This window comes from Opisthocomus hoazin, chromosome 5 (genome assembly GCF_030867145.1).
Source record: "Opisthocomus hoazin isolate bOpiHoa1 chromosome 5, bOpiHoa1.hap1, whole genome shotgun sequence".
NCBI classification, from domain to species: domain Eukaryota; kingdom Metazoa; phylum Chordata; class Aves; order Opisthocomiformes; family Opisthocomidae; genus Opisthocomus; species Opisthocomus hoazin.
Window position 1 is genome coordinate 45,352,595 of NC_134418.1, and position 23,255 is coordinate 45,375,849.

The 23,255-nt window shown below is 42.1% G+C and overlaps 2 protein-coding genes across 2 annotated transcripts in view; one reads left to right on the top strand and one right to left on the bottom strand.

The window, feature by feature from the left end:
- Positions 1 to 4,206: 4,206 nt before the first annotated feature.
- The window catches only part of ANAPC10 (anaphase promoting complex subunit 10), a 190,828-nt gene continuing 171,779 nt past the window's right edge, over positions 4,207 to 23,255 (bottom strand). The window contains exon 6 of the mRNA XM_075421068.1: positions 4,207 to 4,288. The gene's annotated coding sequence lies outside the window, so the exon portion shown is untranslated. The remainder of the gene's footprint in view (positions 4,289 to 23,255) is intronic.
- HHIP (hedgehog interacting protein) overlaps positions 15,269 to 23,255 on the top strand; it is a 77,809-nt gene continuing 69,822 nt past the window's right edge. The window contains exons 1-2 of the mRNA XM_075421055.1: positions 15,269 to 15,535; positions 22,460 to 22,655. Of these exons, the coding sequence (XP_075277170.1) occupies positions 15,269 to 15,535; positions 22,460 to 22,655 (463 nt within the window). The remainder of the gene's footprint in view (positions 15,536 to 22,459; positions 22,656 to 23,255) is intronic.

Genomic DNA, 23,255 nt, shown 5'->3' on the forward strand with positions numbered 1-23,255 from the left:
TGGTAACAGTAAATGTACACTTGGGTGTATTGCTCCTGATTACTTATTTCAGTCTTTTGCCAAGCTGTAGTCTGCCCCATTCCTGCTAAACATTATAAATATTTTTAATGGAAATGGAATACACATCAAAAGATGCGATATTATTGTTTTATGAGGCACTGGTTAGACCTCATGCTTAGTTGGGCTCATTTTGCTACAGAAAGGCTATTATTGTACAACGTAATGGAGTACATGGGATAAATTCAGCTTTTGAGATAATTTCTTAAGAGGAATTGCATGTTGGCAGATGCACTGATTTCAAGTGAGGCACGCGTGTGCATCTGAAGGTAGAAGGTAGAATATTCTCCAACAAAAAGAAAAGTGCAAAGTAGCCAGATGAAATCCCTTAAAATTAAATTGTCAATTTGACAAAATATACTTGGTTCTTACAGTGCTTTCAATGCACAGTGCTTGGTTATTATCATTATGCTTATCTTGTGTAAGGGGAAAAGATATAGTGACTTGACAGAGGGCACTTACAAAGTCAGATGCAAAGCCAGCAACAATAGCATGAATTAATGTCAGCTTTGTCAAAGTTGATATTACAATTCTGATTAGCTCCAACTGTCCCGGGGCTTAAGCAGAGTTTTCCTATCACTCTGTCTATTAATTCATCAGTCTAACCAGGAAAAACAACAGTGGCCTAGCTTTCTTAGGGACAGGTGCTAGCTTCCACTTGTAGCATCTTCTCTGAAGATTGTTTTGAAAGGACAGCTAGTCCCTCAAGACACCTGGCTGTGCTCAGGAAAAGGGATGTCTAGTGCCAATCTCTTTTTCTGGGTGGACATGGCACAACAGTTGGGCTTTAAGCATGGTTATGTATCTGAGCAATAGGTAACATTTGCTTGTGAGAGCAGTGCGTGCCCTTACAGTCATTTTCTAGCTCCTCCTTGGCAAATGCAGCAGGCCAGATGGAACTGTTCCTTGGGCTGCCAGTTGGACCACCCTGGTTTGTACCAAACAGGATTTTAAAAAACCCAAGGGGATGGAAAAAGTCTGAAAATTAGCAACTAAAAATAAACAGGAAATGAAGGCAGAACTGTTTCACATGAAGTGCCATAAGTACGTGAAATAGAACTGTCACAGAATCACAGAATCACAGAATGTTTGGGGTTGGAAGGGACCTCTGTGGGTCATCTAGTCCAACCCCCCTGCCAAAGCAGGGTCACCTAGAGCAGGCTGTCCAGTTAAAATTATCAAAATGATGAATTTAAGTAAAAACACTGGGAATAGTGAAAATAATGCCAGGGCAGAAGGGAAAGGAAGAGTTATATTTAAACAGAAAAACCCCCACAACTACAACTATACTATCATTAGAACCATACATGGATATCTTCGATGTGAGGTAAAGGAATGTGTCCAGAAGTATGGAATTTTGAAGGTCTGAAACATGGTAACTTTAACAACACTCCTCTGCAATTCCTTATTTCTTGCAGCAGCTATGGTCTGTAGCTTGAAAATTTTTTCCTTTAAGGAATAGCTTGGAGATAATAAGACTTAGGCCAAATACATAACAGAAGTTTGTATTCTATCATTTGTTCTGCATAAGCACAAGCAATTAGATAGGAGAAAGTTACCACATAATAATAACAACAACAACAATACTTTACTAGTTATCCAGGATCAGTTTGGAAGGTTTAATGCAGACTTTTTTTCCAGATGGATATAAGATGCTGTCGGTCTGTGAGGACACATTATTTTCAATATACATTATTTAATGGAAACACAATGCCAAAGAGAAATAGCTCCACCTACAATTTGATAGCACTGTTTAAGCTGGAAAAGTCAGCAGAATGTCTCAAAAAATACAAGGCATGATCCTCTATTGCCAAGATAAAACGTAGATGATCTACTCATGGCCATTTTCTTCTGTAGGTTCTGTTACTGCAAAGAGCTATGAAACTGCTTTCTGACCATTCCATTTAACTCTCACGCCAACAGAATGTAATACAGAAACTAAAGTATAAACACACATACACACATTATTTACACAATGTATCATGTATGCTAATGTCAAGATATAGAGTAAAATACTGCAATATGCAATTCCTTTCGGTATTTTACTCATCTGAGACCTTGAGACACTAAAGGCTGTGTTTTCTAATTTTGGAGTTTTATACAAATGTGGGCACTGGAGCACTTTCATTATTTAAACAGTTCCTCAAAAAATTTAAACACGGTGAAGCACAATCAAGCATTATCAGATAGATTATTAAGTAGGACTTGCTAGGGTACTTGAACTGCTGACCGAAACAACATATGCAGCACACGTTTGTGCAGCAGACTGGGAGCCTTAAAAAATCTTCCTGTTCCGCATGGTGAATTCCAATGAATAACACTTGGTTCTGGCAGGGGTGGGGTGGGGCAGGGGAGGGAAGTAACAACAACAAAAAAAGAGATATTGCTTTCCTGCAGGACATATGGAATGCAAAGCATCCAGGACAGCAAAGTGCAGAATTATCACTTCAGAGTTCTTTGGATTTGGTGAAGTCTCCCTACAGTTAAGGCCAGCAACACAGTCAGAATCTTAGATATTTCCATAGCATCTCGAAGTCAGCGCTTTTTTAGTTGGCTGTCTCTGAAGTGGCACCATAGAAACAATCTCTCAGTGATTGTGCTTGTGTATCAACACTCTAAAGTTTGCAGGTGAAACAGCACTAGGTTTCTTTTTTTTTTTTAAGTTCCAGCACTACAAGTATAAACTGAAAATGATGCTGTATTCTTCTGATTCACTCTGCCTCACTAGTAGTAACAATATTTCTGTATTTGGGATTTACAGTAACAAGCAGAAGATAGTAATTCAATACAAGAGAAGCTGGTTAGCAAAGAAGACGTCATAAGACCACATAAAATGGTGGGTAGAAACTGCATGCTGCTTTAGTTGGCAGGCCACCTTCCTTTCTTTTGCTACTAAAGTGCCAATAGACTTTAATATTCTAAAACGATAATGCACAAGATAGAGCACAAGGCATTTTGTTGTTGTTCCATGGGTATTTTTTTTTGCCTTTCAAAGAAAACAGAAGGGTTTTTACAGAAAAACCTTGGGGCAGATTCTTAGGTAGTAGAAATTATCATAACTGAAATCAACAGAGACATGACAGTTTCAAACAGCTGATGAGCCTTCTCTTCTCTTTTACGAGGGGTCTTGAATGTGGCCACAAAAGGATCACAAAAAGTCCCATCACAGAATTTCCAAGCCACAGACGTCATGGCCAAAAATCTGCCTCTGCTACAGGTTTTCCCAAATGTGCTACTGGTTTTAATGAAGCTCAGATATTGTTACTTCTTTAATTGTTAGAGCATGGACGCTTCAAAAGCTTAGAATTTTTGGTTTTTCTGTAACTTAGAAATTTTCAGTTTCTTAGGGAAGTAACAGGCTATGTTTTCCTTTCCCAAATTTAAAAATTACATTAAGACCTAGACAACCGATAAGTAAAGGAATTTATCTGTTAATTTAACATTTTCCTTTATTTTTCATTACATGCAATCTTTAATCATTTACTTAGAATTGTTCATGGGACAAAACCAGGAAATCACCATTCTGAATATTATCCATAGCTCAGAGTTCACACCAGAGTGTGAACTTCAGCAAGTCTCAATTGCTACCTACAGATATTTAATTTAATAATGGAAAGAAGCATGCATTTTCTCCATATACAACACTATTCTAACAAATGTTCCTTCTACAATCTCTATACTTCCATAGTTTCTTTAAAATTTACTCTAATATTACTCTATCAACTACTGTAATATGAATTAGCTGAGAAAATCAAATGTAGATTGCCACTGTGCAGGGCAACATATAAATACATATAAAATACACAGGGAAAATTAATTTCCAAGGGCCTTAAAACAACAGACTAGAGATATATTAAACCAACTTAAATAATAAAGGTTCTTAAAATAATTGTATTCAGGTTTCTATTTCATTATGTGTCTCATTCCAGTATCATCATTGTAGTCAGTGAATTTCCAAAAGCTAGGTGATTCAGACATTGTTTTACTGATGCCACCATGTGAAAATAAGATTAACTTTGATGCACACTGTACCAGAAACTCAATATAGGCCCTGCAAATAGTGTTCCGTATCAACACCCATATTTTTTATTGTCAACTAAAGTTTTTTAGTGAAAGCTAATTACCCATTCTCAGTATGAAACATCGATGGAGTTGGCGGTGGAATCATACTTGGGTTGCAGCACTCCTCACCATCTCAGCCAAAATTCATGCAGCCAAGGGTGTTGGCTACCTGTAAAACAGTGATATCATCATTTCCCATTGTCTCCTTTCTAAAGCTATGTGAACAAAATCATAGTATTAACCAATATGGCTTCTTGCAAAGCTGTATTTCTACAAGCAAAGCAAAGTCAAGAAATTGCAACTCCAGAGTACTTTACATGTTTTGAAAATGTAAAACTATAACTATGAAAAAGAAGGAATTTTTATCATTCACTTGAACAGGAATATTTGACATACAATACACACTTCTGACACACTGATCCAACAGAACCTCAGTTCTTTTCCATCAGGTCAATAATAAATATTCCACAATGCTTATGAATATGCAGATTCATAAAGCACTAAACCTATAAGAAAAAGCACAAGATCTCTCAATTTTTGCTGTTTTATGCTAAAACAGTTATTCAGAGCACTTGATACCAATAGAAAATGCATGTTTATCAAATCATAACTTAATAATATAAACTGCAGTGTTACAGTTCTTTTCTAGTTTGTGGATTGCCATACACAATAACTATATCTTACATGCCAAATGAAGCAATGAAACATTATTCTCATTTAAACACTACAGAAAGCTCCATCACAGCCTGGTTAAATTATTTACCAAGAAGATCTTAGGTAGTTTGGGAATGTAAGAAAAATTGCCTGTTATAAGCTGTACTTGGCACATATGAAGTGCTTTGCATTTCCACAATACTCCTCAAACACGCACGTAAGTATCATGCGCCTTGTACAACTAAGGTCATTTAAATGGACATCTCTCTCCAAGAAAGATTTAAAAACAAATGTTTTCTCAAATAAGAATCAGAATACATTCAGTGGTTTCTGCTTTAGAGCTAACGAGAAACCATGGCTTCCTCGATTGCTTAAAAGTTAAGTGGTACATGAACCAATTTTATTGTCCTATCAATGCATGACTTAAAAGATTCCATATTAATGTAAGTATAAAAATAAATATAAGTATGTAAGTAAACAGATACTGCTAACATCTTTGCACTTATAAGAAATTAAGTATCAAGTTGTTGCAATGCTGTAGTTCAGGCCCAGGCTAGAAGGATGTAGATAATAAGGGGATAAGTAGAGAGAACTGATAAATTTAGGGGAACCTGTTCAATGGACTCTAGATCAAGCCACAACAGAGAGGATAAATGATATCTGAAATAACCTTGATTTCATTATTCACTTTTCCTTCTCTATTTTGTCATTAATTGTTCTCCATTTTTTTCTATTTTTCAGTGCCAGCCTCACTTTCCTTTTATTCCTAAATTTTTATTTTCTTCAGATAAAAGGATCTTTACTTAGCTCCACCCATCAATGGGTGAATTGCTGCCTACTTTGAGGAAGGATATAAAAAATCATAATTAATCCATTTAAATGTTATGTCTTTTCAGAATTCCATCTCATCCTAAAGGCTGTAGGTAGGTGGATCTCAAGATACAGTGTGGAATCCTATTTGAGAAAACTCTAAACTAAGGATCAGTAAGAAAGAAGAGAAGCACAGGACTGTTACCCCATCAAGTTTTCTAGAAGTGTCCTATTTGTGTCCTATATGACTCCCTCCCCGCAGGAAAACAGAAGGTTAAATAACTCATAATTACTATGTTATTTGCTTGAAATTACATTTTTTAACATAATGTTAAAAACTATTATTAAAACTTCTAAAAACTCTGTCTCCTACCTAAAAATACTGGAAAATTTAGAATTGGTACCTGTCCACTCAGTTCTGTCAAAAGAATTTAATACTGCAGACTTCTAGACTAGTTCATTGATTTCTTGGTGCAACAGCACTCTCAGGGAACATACAGCTGTCACTTAGAAGTGTTTCCCAAAGTTTTGTCTGTAGATATTACCTACTCCTGAGACATACAAGTGCCCTTGATGTTAAAGTTCAAACCCTTTGGAAAGCCATGCTTGGTGGAGCGATACACAAGCCTCCCAGAAGAAATGAACACTCCGTGTGAAGTTATACAAAAAAGCACAGGTCCAGAGAGAACAGCACACGCAGTCCCTGTGCGCCTTCAAGCTGCCAGAGGCACAAGATTCTGGTGCCTTCAGGGCCTTCCTCCATTACATATATTCAGATAAGTTTATCATAAACAGATCCACTGAAAGTACAGTGCTAGCATCTCAGACTTTATATTAGAAAAAAATGACTGCTGGAACAAAGTATTCCCTCTTGAACAACCAACTGACCCTTAAGTCTCCATAATATGTTGAATGGCAGTAGAAATTTGACTCCCACCCATACTTGACCGATTGGCTAGTAAAATTCAGCAACTAGTCCATGATACACACATTGTCCTGCAAACAATGTATTTCCATATTAAATATAATTAAATATCATAATTCCAGTGGATGGATCTGAAAAATTTATCCTGATTATCATTCTTTCTGGAACTCAACACTTAATCCATTGATCTCTATATCATATCTGAGTGGTGATCTATACCTACTTATCTTGCCCCAGACACAGAAAGTAGTCTGTAACTTTTTACCATCCCTGGAACACTGTAATTTCTGTTTTAAATAATAATTTAGGCCCTACTCTAAAAAATTATATGGGGAGTAGGAAAGGTTAAAATGCTGGAATCATGACCACTTTAAATCATGATATTGCCAGAATCGGAACCGAACCTCTGCAGTTAGGGTTGAGTGCAGTCTGTTTATCTCATTCAAACAACATCTAGTCTGCAGTGACCATTCCTTGGGAAATTAGGGATTCCATCACATCTGTAACAAATTACGTGGAGCAGTACAGCTCATCCTTAAAGTTCATTTGATAGTGACTGTAATACATGCCTTAAGGTTAGGATGGAGTGCTTAACTCAGTCACTTGACTACACACAGAATTTCAAATGCTGTAGAAGCCAGGCTGCGAATAGAAGTTCTGGGGTTGAGGACAACTCACCTGGAGATCATGGCCATTATTTTTCATATCTCACCACAGGCAGACCATATTCATACAGCTAATACTACTACCTAACCGGGAAGCATACAATAGACTAGAAGAAGTTTTCTGTTAGAGCTGTCCAGGAACAGATGGTTCCAGCATTTGCTATTGTGCCTCCTATCCTGGGCTATTTATTTATTTTTTAAAATAAGATTCAACCGTAAGTTCAGTCAAAGTTCATCTGGCATCCACATCAGTTTACATCTTTATCCAAGGATCTTCTTTGTTCATACATTTTACGGTCAAATGAAAGAAATTATCCACACATTGCCACCTGCACATGAACCTACCACCTACTTAGATTTATTGCTCACCAGTTAATGGACTCTTCACCTCGAGGTTTAGAAGAATGTACACGATCCAATCTGTCTTTGAAGACCATATTCCTGGCAAAACAGTATCAGCCTGCAGAACCAGGGAGTCCCAAAACCTGACAGTTCGACAGTGCTCTATGCAGATAAAGTAGCTTTATGACCACATCCTAAACTCCTAGCCAAACTGGTGTCTACATTCCATTTTAATTACAGTGAAGTTGAGCACTGCTTTTTAGTTAAAGGTTGACTATTGTAAACAATCTAAGATTCACAGTCTTGAAATTTTCTGTGCATCACAGGAGCATGAGGGAGGGTAAGCAGGCCAAACTCAGTCACTTCAGTGATGGGTTCCCAAGAAACTGCCTCTGTAAGAACCAGCTGTTTATAAAATCACCTGCTTCTTCCAATTTTTTCTTTGCATGACTGGGACTCAGCCTACAGCTTTAATCCTCTCCAGACTGATCTCATTCGGTCAGGATTTAGGCTGCTAACACAATGCTCCCAATGCCCCTTCAGGGAAGCAAGACAGAAAAAGTTACTAAGGGTAAAAAATGTAACTGCAGGTCAGTGCAGGCTAAATGGACACTTCAAAAAGATGGTGCTATGTATGCATCACAGTGGCACAGACAAGACAGCCTGGAAGTGTGCAGGAGCCTGAAGAAACATGTGTGATGCCAGAAACGTGCGGCAGCTTTCGGCACCATCCTGAAGTCATTTAACAGAGGCCAAAAGACTGATTTTTAGCATGCTCTCAGCATGTGTCTGAAAACGACTGTTAGGTGTACCAGTACTTTTGTCCATATGCCAGGGCACTTGGTAGTTCTGCAAACAACGTGTTGAGAAGTGAATATATTTGAGATGAACACCCTACTTTCTGAAAGATAAATTAGACACAGTTTTCTGAAAGCTACATTGCACATATGAATTAGACACATACTGTTCTAAGAAAATATACGACAGTGGTTGCTGACTCCATCGTTATTACCCACCTGTAGGAGAAAAGTTTTTTTACTGTTTGGAAAGTAGCCTCAAATAGCACAGTTAATATAGCATATATGCTCTATATGCAGCACTGCTGTACCTGGTGCCTTAGCATGTATTACATGAAAGCTATTACAAAGAATTTCACAAAGCTCTTGTATCAAATATAAACTGACTCACACTGATTTATGTAACAGAGCAAAATGCACACGCACTGCATCAACAAAATCCATGGAATCCTATCTGACATCCCAGTCACTGAGCAGCTCAGAGCACAGCTTCATGGCTGCTTAATTTTAACACTGCTGGGCTGCAATTTCCATCCCCACATTTAGCAGGCAACAAAGAATACTAGGCACAAATATTTAGGCCCATTATTTAGTTCTGGCATGTGCAATATCACTTATTCAGAACAACCTTTATTCCTTTGATAACTATTACAAGCATTTCAGAGTTTCCTTGATGGCATCTTACACAAATTGTTCCTACAGCAAATTAAGGATACTTCAAACACTGGAGCAAGGGACAGCATACACATGGCTGGTAAACTGCAGTAGGCAATGGGATTACTACAGCCACTGGTAAGAAAGATTTTTCCACAGCAGCTTGCTTTGTCTCTTTGTAACACACATAAATAGAGACATGTTGTTGAGGTGAATTACAGCAGGTAGTGAAAGTATGAAGACCATAGGCAAGTGGGCCTCTTGAGTCTTCATTCCCTCACAAAATAGTTTACTTTATCTGCCTTCTATTAGCCTAGCCTTATGTTGCAAAACTGAACACACGTAATTGGAGGTTTGTGTTAGCAGCTGACGTGATGTGCTAAAATAATCTGTAGTTCATATTCCCTGATGGGCCAATCAAGTGGAGTTAACATCAGTCCAATACTGCTTTTGTACCCAGATGGGACTCAGGTTTTTTTGAAGTCATGTTTAGAGAGTAGATGCATTCGTTTACAGTCCCAAACGGTCCAGGTGGCTTCAGCTGGTTTAGAGGATTTCTAAGAGCCATGGGGAACTCTGTGGTAAAGACATACCCTAAAAACCTGTCTGTGACTGTCTGGGCACCTATTTTCCCATAAAAAAACCCTAACAAGTCCTGTTCATTCATGTTATACCAGCTTTCACACCTCGTATTTGTGGTATGCAAAGACAAGCAACATGTTATTCTCAACCCCATGAAATGATGTGGGCTATAGTATATGGTGGATAGAACCAACCAGAAATGTTCTGACCAAACTGAAAAATTCTGTTACATCACAAACAGAAATATAACCATAAATATAATGGTTTTATAAACTTCTGACTAACCACAAGATGCTTTAATGAAACGATTCCAGCAGTTTTCCTTCTTCTTTACCAGAGGAGCTGCTGCAGCGAATGGACTTGCAGAGTTCACAGCTGTGGGGAACTCCCGCCATAAAGACTGTCCCGGAGTCAGGATTTCCTGATATTCCGGTTCTCTGCCTTGAAGCCACAGGAGCCCTAGCCCCAGTGATGCAGCAGAGAGCCAGAAAAAACTCTCAACCTCACTTCTAATGGGACTCAAAGGACAGTTGGGCTTTCACCCAAAAAAAGCCAGAAGCATAGGAGCTCAGACTGCCAAACCTTCAGATTCCTGCCCAAGTCTTCATTCCAAATTTCCAGATTCCTGGGTCTCTGTCCATCTAGCTGACAGAAAACAGCGAGATGGGACCTTGAAGTTTCAGGAGACACAGCTGAGGCAGAAGCCTCAGAGCTTGGACTCTCAAGCTCGATTTTGTTCAGAAGTCATTTAAATGAACTATCTGACTACTTTAGAAAGATTTTTCTACTTTCCTTTATAAATGAAACATATAAAATTCAAAATTTAAGGCTTTTTTCAGAATTGAATCTGGAAATAGAACTCTAATGGAACTCTAATTTTGAGCATCTACATGGAGAATCCATGACTGTGTGTTTCTCGCTGGTGTATGACATAGAATGACCCCAACAAGGACACAGGATCATAGAATATCTCAAGTTGGAAGGGATCCATAAGGATCATTGAGTCCAACTCCCTGCTCCTTGCATGACTGCTTAAAACTAGGAAATAAAGTAGAATCATTGGCTTCACAATACATCCCATAGTTTAGGAAGAGTGCTCAAAATAGCAAGTATAATGTTACAATAGACTCAGTGAAAAGTGTAATGGTGATGAGATACGGAGAGATTCCACTCTCGTTTCATCTGACAATGAAGTGGTTCTGAAAAAAAAGCTTTTATTTTAACAAAATAAAGGGCAAGACAAAAGTGTGTTTGAGAAGTTCCACTCAAATGTCAGCTAAAACAAAAGCAGAGCCACTCTCCAAGAGCTGAAGTCCACCTGCTTCACCTAGTGAAGTGTCCCTGATACAGATGGGTGATCTTCCTGTACGAGTATTTTAAATACCATAATTTCTCAGATGCAGATCAAGGTGAGCATTGATTTGTCTCCTAGCCTGCCCCAACACTGCAACATTCCTCCTCATGGCACTCCACGTATTTGCCACCAGTTGGGAAGGATGGAATTCAGCCCTGATATCACTGTTGGGAAGACACATCTCATACTGCATGTGCTTAGCTGTAAAAGTGAAATGACCACACGTGAAGTTCTTCTATGAATCACAAGAATATGTAAAAGATGTGCTGTCAGACAACATCAGTAGGGAGTTTAGGAATAATTCGATGCTACTGTTTGCTTTCATCAAATCTGAGGCCATGAGATCACTTTGCCCAGCTTCTGCGCCTACCAGCAAACTCATACAACAACTATATTTTTCAAAACTGACTGCTACACGTTAACTACACATTTCCTCATCTGTTCAAACTACTGAGAAATTCACTAACTTTAAACTGCAAAGCAAGTTTCTTGGTGCAATTAAATTCCCTTGCAAAATATGTATGACTGTCTGAGAACAAACATAAAATTATCTGAGAAATAATGAGTTCAAGTTCATGCCACAATCAGCCTTACACTCTTTGAAGGGTGTTCTGACACATTTAATTCACACGATACAGGTACCATAATGTATCACGTTATAGATAATAATACAGATAATGAAGGTAATAGCATAAATAAGCACAGTCTGCTAATCTGCTAGGCAAAACTAGAAAAAAATCTAGCTACATTCACACACTGTAGCAGCAACAGCTTCCATTTTAAAAACTTCTAACCCTTTCACACATAAATGTATTGCAAACCAAAGATTCTCATCTACATCCTACATTCTCCGAACAAATCACGGAATTTATTCAGCTCACTTATGGCATTACTGTGTTTAATCATTTCTAGTAATGAGCTTCACATGACAGAATCCAGGTTGCCTGAAAAAAATGATGCATTTATTAACCATATTTCCCATGTATGTGTTTTTACTTCATAAGTATTCCCTTATCTCTGTTTATCAGAGGCTGTAAGTCACCCGAAGTTGACACTCTGAACTGGTATATACTAATACTGAATTATTAAATAATTGCATTATTAAAAAGGTTTATCAATAAAATCCTGTATCAACCAGCTTGAAAAAACAACTTTGCTGAACAAACTGTCATGTACTTTTAAAATGTGGAAATGAACAGAAGATTAAATCCGGTCTTCTTGCACAAAACCCCAAGAATCAGCAACTTCTATTCAGAGGTTTTAAAGAAGATTCAACCTTCTACACGTCTTGCTTATACGTCTTTATATAACTCTGCCACTACAGAGCGTGAAGTTTTGAGCACTTTATATTATACAAGGTCAACAGTACATTCCACAGAATTTCTGGGAAATGTCTCCATCATAGATCTGTGTAAAATTTCTGTGTAGAAACTGACCTTCACAAACTGTCAGCTCTTTCTTAGTCTGGCAACTTGATCTAAATCCTGTTTCAGGAAATCATTCCCTGTTTAATTAATACACCTCAAACTCACCTTCTCTGAGAACTGGTGCAGGTATACATAGAAACGGATATTTATGCAGGCAGCACTTGAAGGAGGAAGAAAGGTTATTTACTAATAGCTGTATTACTTTGATCATATAGATTTATATTCGTCACTTCCTCTCCCCTTCAGCAAGACAGGAACTGCGAGGACCAGGCCACAACTGCTCAACAGAAATTTTCAGTGAACATTTGTTTTTTCAAGAGGATATCTGCCCCACAGTCACTTCTTTCCACTGAGTTCCAGTTTCCCACTCCAGTAAGGCCGATGCAGGGCCCACGTACGCAATCTACTTCAAAAGTGTGAGCACCTGCCTGCATACAGAAAGAGACACACAGACCTCCAGCTGTGTCCTTTTGCCACTACAGTTCTGCCAGTGTAACCGTCTGTTAGGAGTCTGCTTGGGAATAAAAGTGACTTTATTTTGTTACTATTATTCTGCTTTATACCAGAATCACTTTTATTTCAGAATAACTTACGTAATAATCTAGAGGAATAAAAATGGCATAGATGTTGTAGTATAACTACATTGCTACACTTCCGCCAGTCAGGTTGCTCATGGAACAAGGTCACGTATTGCAAAGCAATCCGGTTTTCTAAAACGACAAAGCAAGAGCGCTGCATCACCAGTGCTGTTGCTGTCCTAAGGGTGCCATCCTTATTTCACTCATCAACACGAGTGCTGGGGCCCATGCTGCACCGGAGGCCTCCCTCCCTCCTTCATGCTGATGTAGCTCCAGCCTTGGTCGGGAACATTTTCAGCCAAATGAGAATCAGTGGCAAGACAACTGGTGGTCATGAGTTTAGGAACCACTAGCCTTCAAGAAATCCACTTAAAGGGAGAGGAAAAAGTCTTTATGTCTACTCAATGATTTATGTGAAGCACTATTCGTCCGTGCCAAATTCCCATTTAGTTCAGTGCAGACTGTTTAAGGAGAAGAGTTCAAACGTAAATCTGAAGAGACTCATTTTCTTTGGTTAAAAACGAACGTGAGGAGAAGAGTAACAGGCCCTAGTTGCTTTAGAAACAATGCTATCACGTATCTGGAACTCCATGCAACACTACTTCTCCTTTCTCCCTGCTAAGGGGGCTCATTGGGTGCAAGCCATTTTTTCCTCTGTTTCAGGGATTATCAGCAAGTCCCTGGTAAACAGACTTTGGGGCTCCACTCGTCTGGCGGCCCTTTACCCGCAGGTCAGTGGCTGTGGCTGCACCCACGCTACAGCTGCCTCTGAGGACTTCCCCCACGGGAAGAAGCCAACATCTGCTTGCGATGCTCCAGCTCTCTCTTCCCACCTGCGGGGCTCTGGACCGCCTCCTCCCCGGGGACCTCGGCCTCTGCCCTGCGCTGGCGTCCTCCGGGCTCGCACCTTTCTCCTTCCCAAATTCACTTCACCCCTGTTCATGCTGGGTTGCCCTTTCCCTTTCCGGCTGGCTCCTGGTCTCCCAGGTGCTTTCTTGACGGACACTCGGTTCATCCCACTCTTCCCAGACACCAGTCTCCCGTTCACAGCACACCAGGAGGACGCTCGCCCCTCTACACCCCGCTGCCTCCGACCCTGAGCGACGGCTGCCATGTCAGCTGCCGCCGACGCCACTGGTCGTACTCTGCACGTGGTTAGCACTGTCAGAGCGAAGGCGCGGGCATCATCACACTGACGGACACCCAGGAGTCGGCCCGCTGCACCTTCGGTGGAAGCAGCGATGCCGGAGCTCCCCGAAGATGTCGCCGGGAGCTGACGGCACCGCTCTGCCCTGCGCCCGTTGGTGCCCGCCCAGAGCTCGGCCCCGCGCGTCTGGAACCTTCCCCGGCATTCGGGGATGAGTCGGGCGGGCGATGGCCGGGCATCTCGGCCCTCAGGGGAGCGGGACCCACCTACAGCGCTCGCCTTCCGCCGGGCACCGCCGCGGCTCCACCGGTTCTCGCCGACGCAGGGCCGGCCGGGAGAGGGAAGGCGCCCGCCCTCCTGGAGCCCCTGTCCCCGTTTCACCGGGGAAGGCCGGGGGGGGGGCGGGGCGGGGTGTCAGGACCAAGGCGGCGCGGGGCGCGGCGACCCCCGGGCCGCCGCCGGGAGACCGCTACAGGGCGGGGCGCCCCCGCGTGCCCCGCGCCTCGCCGCGCCCCTGCGGCTCGCGCCCGCGCCACTCCCGCCCGGCAGCTCGCGCGCGGGCCGGGGGGGAGGGGGCAGCGAGGCCGGGCGCGGCGCCGCAGCCGCTTCCCGCCGGGCCGGCGCGGGCGGCGCGCGCGGCCGGTGCCGCCGGGTGACGTGCAGGGCGCGCGGTGGCAGCACCTCCCCGCGCGCGGCTTAAAAAGAAGAAGAAAAGAGGGAGCGAAACATGAGAGCCCTGGTGAGCCGCAGCCGCCGCCGGCAGCAGCGGAGGGGGCATCGCCCGGCCCGGCCGCCGCCGCCGCCGTCCTACCTCGAGGACACCCTTCCTATGGGACGACAAGTGAAGGGCCGCCGCCGCCGCCCGCTGCCCGGCCCGCCCCTACCCTCGGCGCCTCGGCGCGGCAGCGGCAGCTGCTAAACCTGTGCCGGTCTCACAACTTCGCCGGCCCCGAGCATCCTCCCGCCGGGGCGCGGGGGCTCGCTCCCCCGCTCCTGCCTGTTCGCGTCCGCCTCTTCGGCAGCGGGGGCGACCGAAGCGCTTCTCCTCCGCGGGCTTTTTAATTGCCACTCTTATTATTCTTCTCCAGACTTTCCCCTTCTGGGGGAGGGAGGTGGTTTCCTGATTCGAAGTGCGAAAGAAAGTCAGTGGGATTCCCCTCCTTCTCCCACCCCCCCGCCCCGGTTTTTGGGTGCATTCACACGCTCCCTCAGGCATGATGCTCAAGATGCTGCCGTTTAAGCTGCTGCTGGTGGCCATGGTCCTGTGCTTCTTCGAGGGGGATGCCAAGTTTGGGGAGAGCGGCGCCCGGAGGAGAAGGTGCCTCAACGGGACCCCGCCGAGGCGGCTTAAGAAGCGCGACCGGCGGGTGCTGTCCCCGGAGGCGCCGGGCGGCGGGGAGGCGATGTGCCGCGGCCTCTACCCCCGCCTGTCCTGCTGCTCTCGCGCCGACGCGCAGGGGCTGCTGCACGCCGAGGCCAAGGTAGGCACCGCCGGGGGCGGCTTCGGGGGTCGGAGGGGGGGGGGGCACGTTTCAGGCTGCTTTTTTTGTTTTGTTTTCGTTTGCGTGGAGCCCGCGCACCGGCCGCTAACCTGCTGCGTTCCCCTGCGGGGGGGGGGGGGGGGCGGACGCAGGGAGGCGACCGCTCCTGCCGGGGAGGTGCGGGAGAAGCAGAAACACGGCGCCGGCGGCGATGTGTTTGCTCGGGAGCGACGGGGAGCCCGGCTGCGGAGCGGACGGGCGCTGCGCGGGGAGACCGCTGTGCCAGCCGACGGACTTTTTGCCCCGCAGCGCCGGAGTTTTTGGCTGCGGCCCCGTGCCCGCCTCGGGTGGCCGCGGCGGGCCGGCGCAGCGGGGCCGTGCCGGCCACAGGTACCGCCGCCCGGGCGTGGCTCCGGGGCGAGGCGGGGGAGCGGGCCGGGCTGCGGCGGCCGTCCGGGCACGGGCAGCGGCGGGGCCGCGACGTTCGCTTGGCGGTGGTCTCCGCTTTATTTCTCTGGGGTGAGAAATCTTGTCTCCACGTGTTTGGTCAGTAAGGTTTTTGGGTGGTAGATGGTGCCGGCGTGCCGAAACTTGATGACCTCCAGCCTCCTCGGGGCCCGCGCGTTACTATGCCGTGCGTCAGCCGCTAAAGACCCCCGCGGCCTCGGCTGCGGGACCCCGGTCTAACGGTCTCTCACACGAAGTGCCGTGAGGCGGCCTCCCCGTTCCGCGCTACCTGGCCGCCTCTCGGCCCGGTTTCAAGCCGCGGTCATGTGAGGCGCCTCCTCTGCTCGCCGGTCTGTTAGAAGTGTCGGTTCTCCGCGCCCTTTAGCAGGTCGAACGCTGCTGGCTGGCCTGCTGCGGGGAGCTGCGGGCGCGGTGGTGCCCAGCCCTGCAGCACCGTGGTCGGCCAGCTCCGCAGTGGTGGCCGGTGTCGCACCCGGGGGCACGCACAGGGAGGGAACTGGCGGAGCAATGTCATTAGGAATCACGGCACGTGAAATAAAGTCAGGTGTCTTTTTATTTTTTTTCGTTTCCTTTTTTTCCCCCCCTTCATCCTGGTTTAGATTTAATTAAGAATTCCTCAGTTACAACTCTGTAGTTGTCAAGGTCTGAGAGACTCTTGGAAAACTTGTGTTTCAGTCTTGCTGGCCCAAGCATAATAAAAAAAAAAAAAATACCCAGCCTGAATCGAATTTTTATGCTCAGTTCACGGTAGATTTCACTCCATTCTCATGTAAACAGCTTCTACGAATCAACATATGTGTCTGGGTGGTATCTCTCACTTTGTTTTGTAACAAAAAGCCATATTGCATCATTTAATTTGCTCAAGTCATGCAAATAGGAAAAAATCAATAGGACAAAAAGGGGTCGACTTATCCTCCTCCCCACTAAACTGCTGCCCACACACAGAGTCCTGTTGCTTATGGCAAAAGAATAACAACAACACCATTGTGTTTGTTAGTTGGTTCACTAATGGGTGAAACTGGAGAACATCATTCTCCTTCAGTCCCCAGCTCTGTCCAAATGTTCATGCCTTTTGAGGGAGCATTTGTCCTACCCCCTCTATTCCCAGATGAGTGAGAACTGTCTTACTGCAGGTTTTCAGCTGCAGATCTCTCTTTATTCATACCATATGCAGCAGCAGTTTGAGATTCAAGGCAGATATATTTCTTCATGTTGTCTAGAGACAGTGTCATTAAGCTCCTGTGTGATAATTGAATTAAACTATAAACTAACCACGTGCAGGTAACCTGAAAGATTTAGCGGGGGGGGGGGGGGGGGGGGGGGGGGCAAGAAAAGAAAAAAAGAATAAGGACCGGAAAATATGTCCTTAATTCACCCTGTTTGCAGTCTCTTGGTGGCATATATGCTACCAAGATTATTTAATGCTTGGAGACCCTTGTAATAGTTGGCTGAATGCAGTAAACTGGAAATTGAATTTTGGTTACTTTTCAATCTCCAGGTAGTTGAAGGGTTTATCCTCTTCTTACTATTCCTTGAAAATATCTTTTCATTCCCTTTGGGTTTTTTTTTTTTACTAACAGTACTAAAAACCTGACATACACGTGAGGAATTGACCATATAATCAGTAGCTGTTTCTGAGCTGTTGAACCTGTTTTTTTAAATACAAATTACATTTTTTAAGCAATATTATTTTACAGGGTTTTAAAATCAAGACTGTTTTTCACCACAGATTAACACTTATGAAACTTGCAAGTCTGATTTGTCATATCAATATATGTTTAGGGAAAATGTCAAAATATATGTCATTCATACTTGACAGAATGAGGTGGTCATTCCATAAAAGACAGGGCAAACTATTATGGAATACATTTGAACGGAACTTTTCTAAAAGCACATTTTACACTGTGTTCTACTACAGTTCCAAAACCAACTTTTTAAAACTCCATCATATATCTACATGATGGAGTGGCTATGATATTAACAGAACGCTAGCTTCTTTAAAAAAAAAAAAAAAAGAACTACTGAGCATGCTCAGTAGAGAGTTAAGATGCTGGGTCTTTGAAAATTTTTGACCAAGTTATTGATCAGTGTTTATAATGAAAACACTGCCATTGCCTGCGGTTTTGGTAACAGAAATGGAGCTGCCAATAATGAACAGCTACAACATTGTGCAGGCTCAAGTAAGATTTTTGCATCCTGTTTTTGACATTTAACTCTTTGTCTTCTGGTTTTCTGCAATATCCCCTTGTTTATGAAGGGCAACTACATCCCAGTCAAACATCATAATACCAATTTTTCTTAAAGTTTGCTTGCAGCCCAACAGTCAGAGAAGTTCTCTCTACCTTGGATGGTTTCACAGCCAAGGCTGTCAAGGAATGGGTGAAAAGTAATTGTTTTCAAGTGTGCCCTTTTACAATCATTTGTTTGCTCTGGCTCTTTCACGAACAAAGGCTATTGTTGAACACATCCAACTAAACAAATAACTCATCTTGGGGTCCCTTTAACAGCTGCCTTAGTACAATGATCTATTTACATATTACCCTAAAACTGAAACCGAACTCTTTAATGATATAATCCAGCACTATAATACAGAAGAAGCATATGTTCAACTCAACAGCTGAACAATCTCTTAAGCATATGATTTTTAGACATAAATGCCTGTATATCAAATACGGCTTAATGCAATGACTTATTTCACTGTGGTTTTTTTCTGTTAACGTCAAAGTTATACTGCCTTTCTCAAACTAAATATGACAGAGTACACAAAACAGATTACAATATTCAACGTAAAGAATTTCTCTCTATTGTGTTGTCTTCTGGTTTGTCTTGTTTGCACTGTTCTTCTTGTTGATAAACCAATTTAGTATGCTATGCTTTCCTGTGCATTCCAGGATTTATCATACCTTTAGTCTATCCGTTCTGCTTTCATGTGGCTAGAGATTAAAGGATGATCTTACAGATGTTGTAAATTAGTCAGCAGCAGGCATAATCATTATTAGGCATGTTGCAATAAATGTTTGGAAGTTTTACATATTTTCCAGAACACAGTTAGTTTAAACCACTGCAGTTTGATGGTTTCACATACGACTTTAAAAATTGAAGCAGGAAATTAGTTTACAATTCTTCAAAAGACGAAAGCCATTGTCAACTTTAAGGTCATTTTCAAAGTAGAGATCCATCAGAAAAAGCTTCATTCAAATAAGTATTTCAGCTTTCGCCTAAAACTGGTTTAATATACTCCAGGATAAATACATTATCAATTTACTGAAGTTCAGAATAGAATGGTTGTGCTATCTCCCAGGCAGGACAGAGTTATACATCAGACCTCACACAGAGCAAATGTTACTACCCTCTTTTGCTTGAGCATTCTAAAAGTTAAATAACATTGTACTTGATTTTCAGATAATTGATTGACTCTTATTCCTTAATCTTCCGATTAGCTATTATATGACCAAGATTCATTCCAGAAATGACATGAGGGGATGAATTCCTGTGGTTAATTCCTGGATAGCAGCTGCTCAAGGGGATTAGGATCCTTTTGTCTTAACTTTGAGGACTGAAATGTTGGCAAGCATTACTTCTCCTGGATCACCAGGCAACGTCAATTACGGTTTCCACAAGAAACAGTAAATTAGCTTTGCTATCCTGAAATTTTTATTTTTTTTCCACTGTTCAAAATGCCTTCTGGAGTCTTCCAGTAGAAGTACAGTCTTCTGTCTGCATCACTGAGGAGCTAATTCAACAAACACACTGAGTATTTACGTAGTAATACTTCATGTTTACTTGTACTTCTAAACACACCCATCATACTGCTACCACAAGAAAGCCTACTGCCTGAGATCAACTTCCTAATGAAAACATCTGAGGCTTTTGCAAAGCAGGTGATACTACTCAATGTAGGCAAGTACTTTGAAGAGTCTGTAGTCACGGTGTACTTCCCTTTGGTGGAAACACCAAAATAGGTCATTTCATCCTTACTTTAGGAGATCTCCTGACTTCTTCATGACATAATGTTCTTAAAAAGTAGCATTTATGGATGGTGCTTTCAGTCATCCCCTATTGGCTCCAGACTGTGTTCTATTTGGCAGACAATGACTTGACTGAATTATACAGGCCACTTCCCATCAGAACCACAGCAACGCAAAGTACCAAGGTCATGATGCCACCATCCTTGAAGAAAGTCCAGCTAATGCAGAAAATTGCCTCAGCAATGTGGATTACTGCAAGCATATAACATGTGTTCTCTACTACCTATATTGGACTCCTAGGCAGTATTAAGTCAAGTTCAAAGTTTTAGTTATTGTGTGTTTTTGTTATAGTTTATTGTAGTTGTCATTGTATTTTTAGTTCTTGTCTTCAAGGCATTATTCCACAGATCTACCGTATCTTGAACATCTGAAACTGAAGGAAGAAGCCTAAGGCTAACAGTTCTGCTGCTATGGCCCAAATGAGCAATCTAGCAAAAAGAATCTAAACTTCTTCAGAGAGAAGTGGCTGTGGCTGTGGAAAGAATTCCCCAAAGAATTCAGGGCCAATGCAAACCTTTTGCCACACATGCAACACGCAATTAATTGATTACTGTCTTCAAGGTGGTTTTTTTTTAAAAAAAAAAGACAAACAGTTTACAAAAGAAGATGTGAGACTATTATATTCTCAGGAAGGGTCTGAAGAGAGATAATAAACCATACATGGCAGATGTTAGTCGCATTACTTAATTGCAGGTGCTATGAAGCTGAGGATAGTCTGAGAACAGATAATCTAAAGAACAGAACATTTAATGCATGTAACAATCCTGGAAGATCTGGAGGAATTCTTTCTGAAGCCAATGGCAGCTCTTCCAGAACAAGGGTAGAAGCCAAATGATATTCTTCTAATCAGTGGCCAAACTTAAGCCACTAAACTTTAGTACACATTTCAAATGGCCTCTTGACAATATATGTATGGTAAGACTGGAAAGAGTTTGTCTTCTAAATTAAGGTTTCTCTAAATAGAATTTTGTGTACCTTTACAGGCCATATATTGTGTAATATTTTGAATACATATCTACTTTAAACAATAGAGTGCATTTCTCTCAAGTGTTTGAGGTTTATGTAATTATGATCCATAAAGAAAATGCAGAGTTCAGAATTGTGTTATCAAAGTACTGCATCCTAGAAGTGAGCCAAGCTATGAGACAGCATACTCAAACATATCAAGTGTGTTCATGCATTGAATAACTTATTTATCAAAAGTAATTTATATCCCTTCAATGTTATGTTGCAAGGCAATGACATTGGAAAGTTCTTCTACAAATCAACTCAGAGATATGAACTAGAGCAAAACAGTATCAATATTTTCAAATGTGCTATTTACAAATGTTTACGAATTTTACAGAATACAAATATTTGTGGCATTAATATTTCTTAATCTAAGTGTCTTACAGTCTTTGTTCATAAATGCGTTAAATAGCAGAAAGAACCTGAGCTTTGTTTTTGCATTGGATCAGATTCGGTCCCTCTCAACTGAGAACACATTTCCCACTACCCACCATTGGGATGAATGACCAAAAAACAATCCATGTGGTTAACAACAGATTAACAAAGTGCACTGCATTCAAAGACTAATAAAGACGACTATGCTGTTTTCCATTATTTTTCACGATTTGATGACATTGTGCTCCTTAGGTTCCTATGTTTGCTTAAACACATCATCAGTCGTGGTTTTGTGATTCTTCAAGTACTATGCATAATGTATGCTTTTTTTTCAGGACAAAGTTACAGTTTCAATGTTGAGACAAACGATGTTATGGACAAATTCTACTTTTCCACTTATAAAGAGAAATGTCAGAAAACATACAGCTTTTCCCACCTCCAAGTAGTTTGCATTTGAGAGAACAAAAAGCAGAGCAGCATTTAAAGATGAAAAATCCAAGGCACCTGCTGAACTCCACAGCAGTCATTTAAGTAGCTGGATTGCGGTATCGTTCAAGATACACCTATTTAACAAATATCTAGATATGTTTTCCCTGACAAGTTTTGATAGTAGAATTTTAGGTTTTAGTCTCTAAATACTTGAATAGGTAACCTTACAAGTTAGGTTTTTAAGTATTTCTTATAAGAGAAGTGGGTAGGCGGCCTGCTGCTGTAGCTCCTCCTTATATAAATGATCCCTCTAGTACAGAGATCGCCTACGTGATTAAGAGATTGTGGGCAAGAGTCCATAAAATAACTTGAGTAAAGCTATTCTTGTCTGAGAAAGAGAAGCAAGTGCTCAAAATCTCACTGTACTAATGACATATTGCACTTTTCATAGTAATAATTTTTGCACTTCTGGAACGGTGACATGAAACACGATGCATTCGTATTAACTGTATTGGTTCCGCTAGCATTATTTATTATGTTAGATCATGCAATCTTGTTTTGTGTAAGATGGGGAAACAGGTCATATGTTTAATTGTCTCTGGTTTGTGGCTTGCAGATACTATCTGTTACCAACAACACAGAATGTGCGAAGCTACTGGAGGAAATCAAATGTGCACACTGTTCACCTCACGCTCAGAACCTATTCCACTCACCTGAGAAAGGGGAAACACCTGAAAGAGAACTAACTCTTCCCTACCTGTGCAAAGACTATTGTAAAGAATTCTATTATACTTGCAGAGGTCACGTACCAGGTAAAACCTATAACAAAATATGGGGCTGAAGGATGTCTGTTTTGAAATGTTGATATTGCCTGAGCAGTTACCGATCCAGCTCTTCACTAGGTAAAATCCTCATTGATATCCAGGGGATTTTGCCCAAGCAAAGACGGAATATCTCAGGGTCTTCACAGCGGAGCTTATGTAGTGACATGAATACTTTGAGTGCTTTCTTGCCACCCTCCTATTAAACTCTCCGTGAAGCACAGGATTGTTTGTTCTCAAAGTTACCTGAAACTATTACCTTTTCTGAAATGTTAGAGTGTTCATTTAAATCACGTAAACACACAGTTGGCCATCTGAAAGGCTATTCTAAATGATAGATAGCTTTAAAATGCAAGAAATAAGGGATGCTGGCTGTTAGCTGTAGACTCCAGAAGCTGATGAGTAAAGTGTTTTTTCTGGTTTTGTTACCCTAGAAACTGACGTTTTTTCCACAGAGTTTAAAGCCCATTGAAATCAAAGGGAGCTATTTGATAGACTTCTGTGATCTATGAATCACTTCCAACATGCTGTTAACAACTGAATTCTTAACTAACCTAACACTTCCTCTTTGTAGTCAGTAGAGTTAGCTGG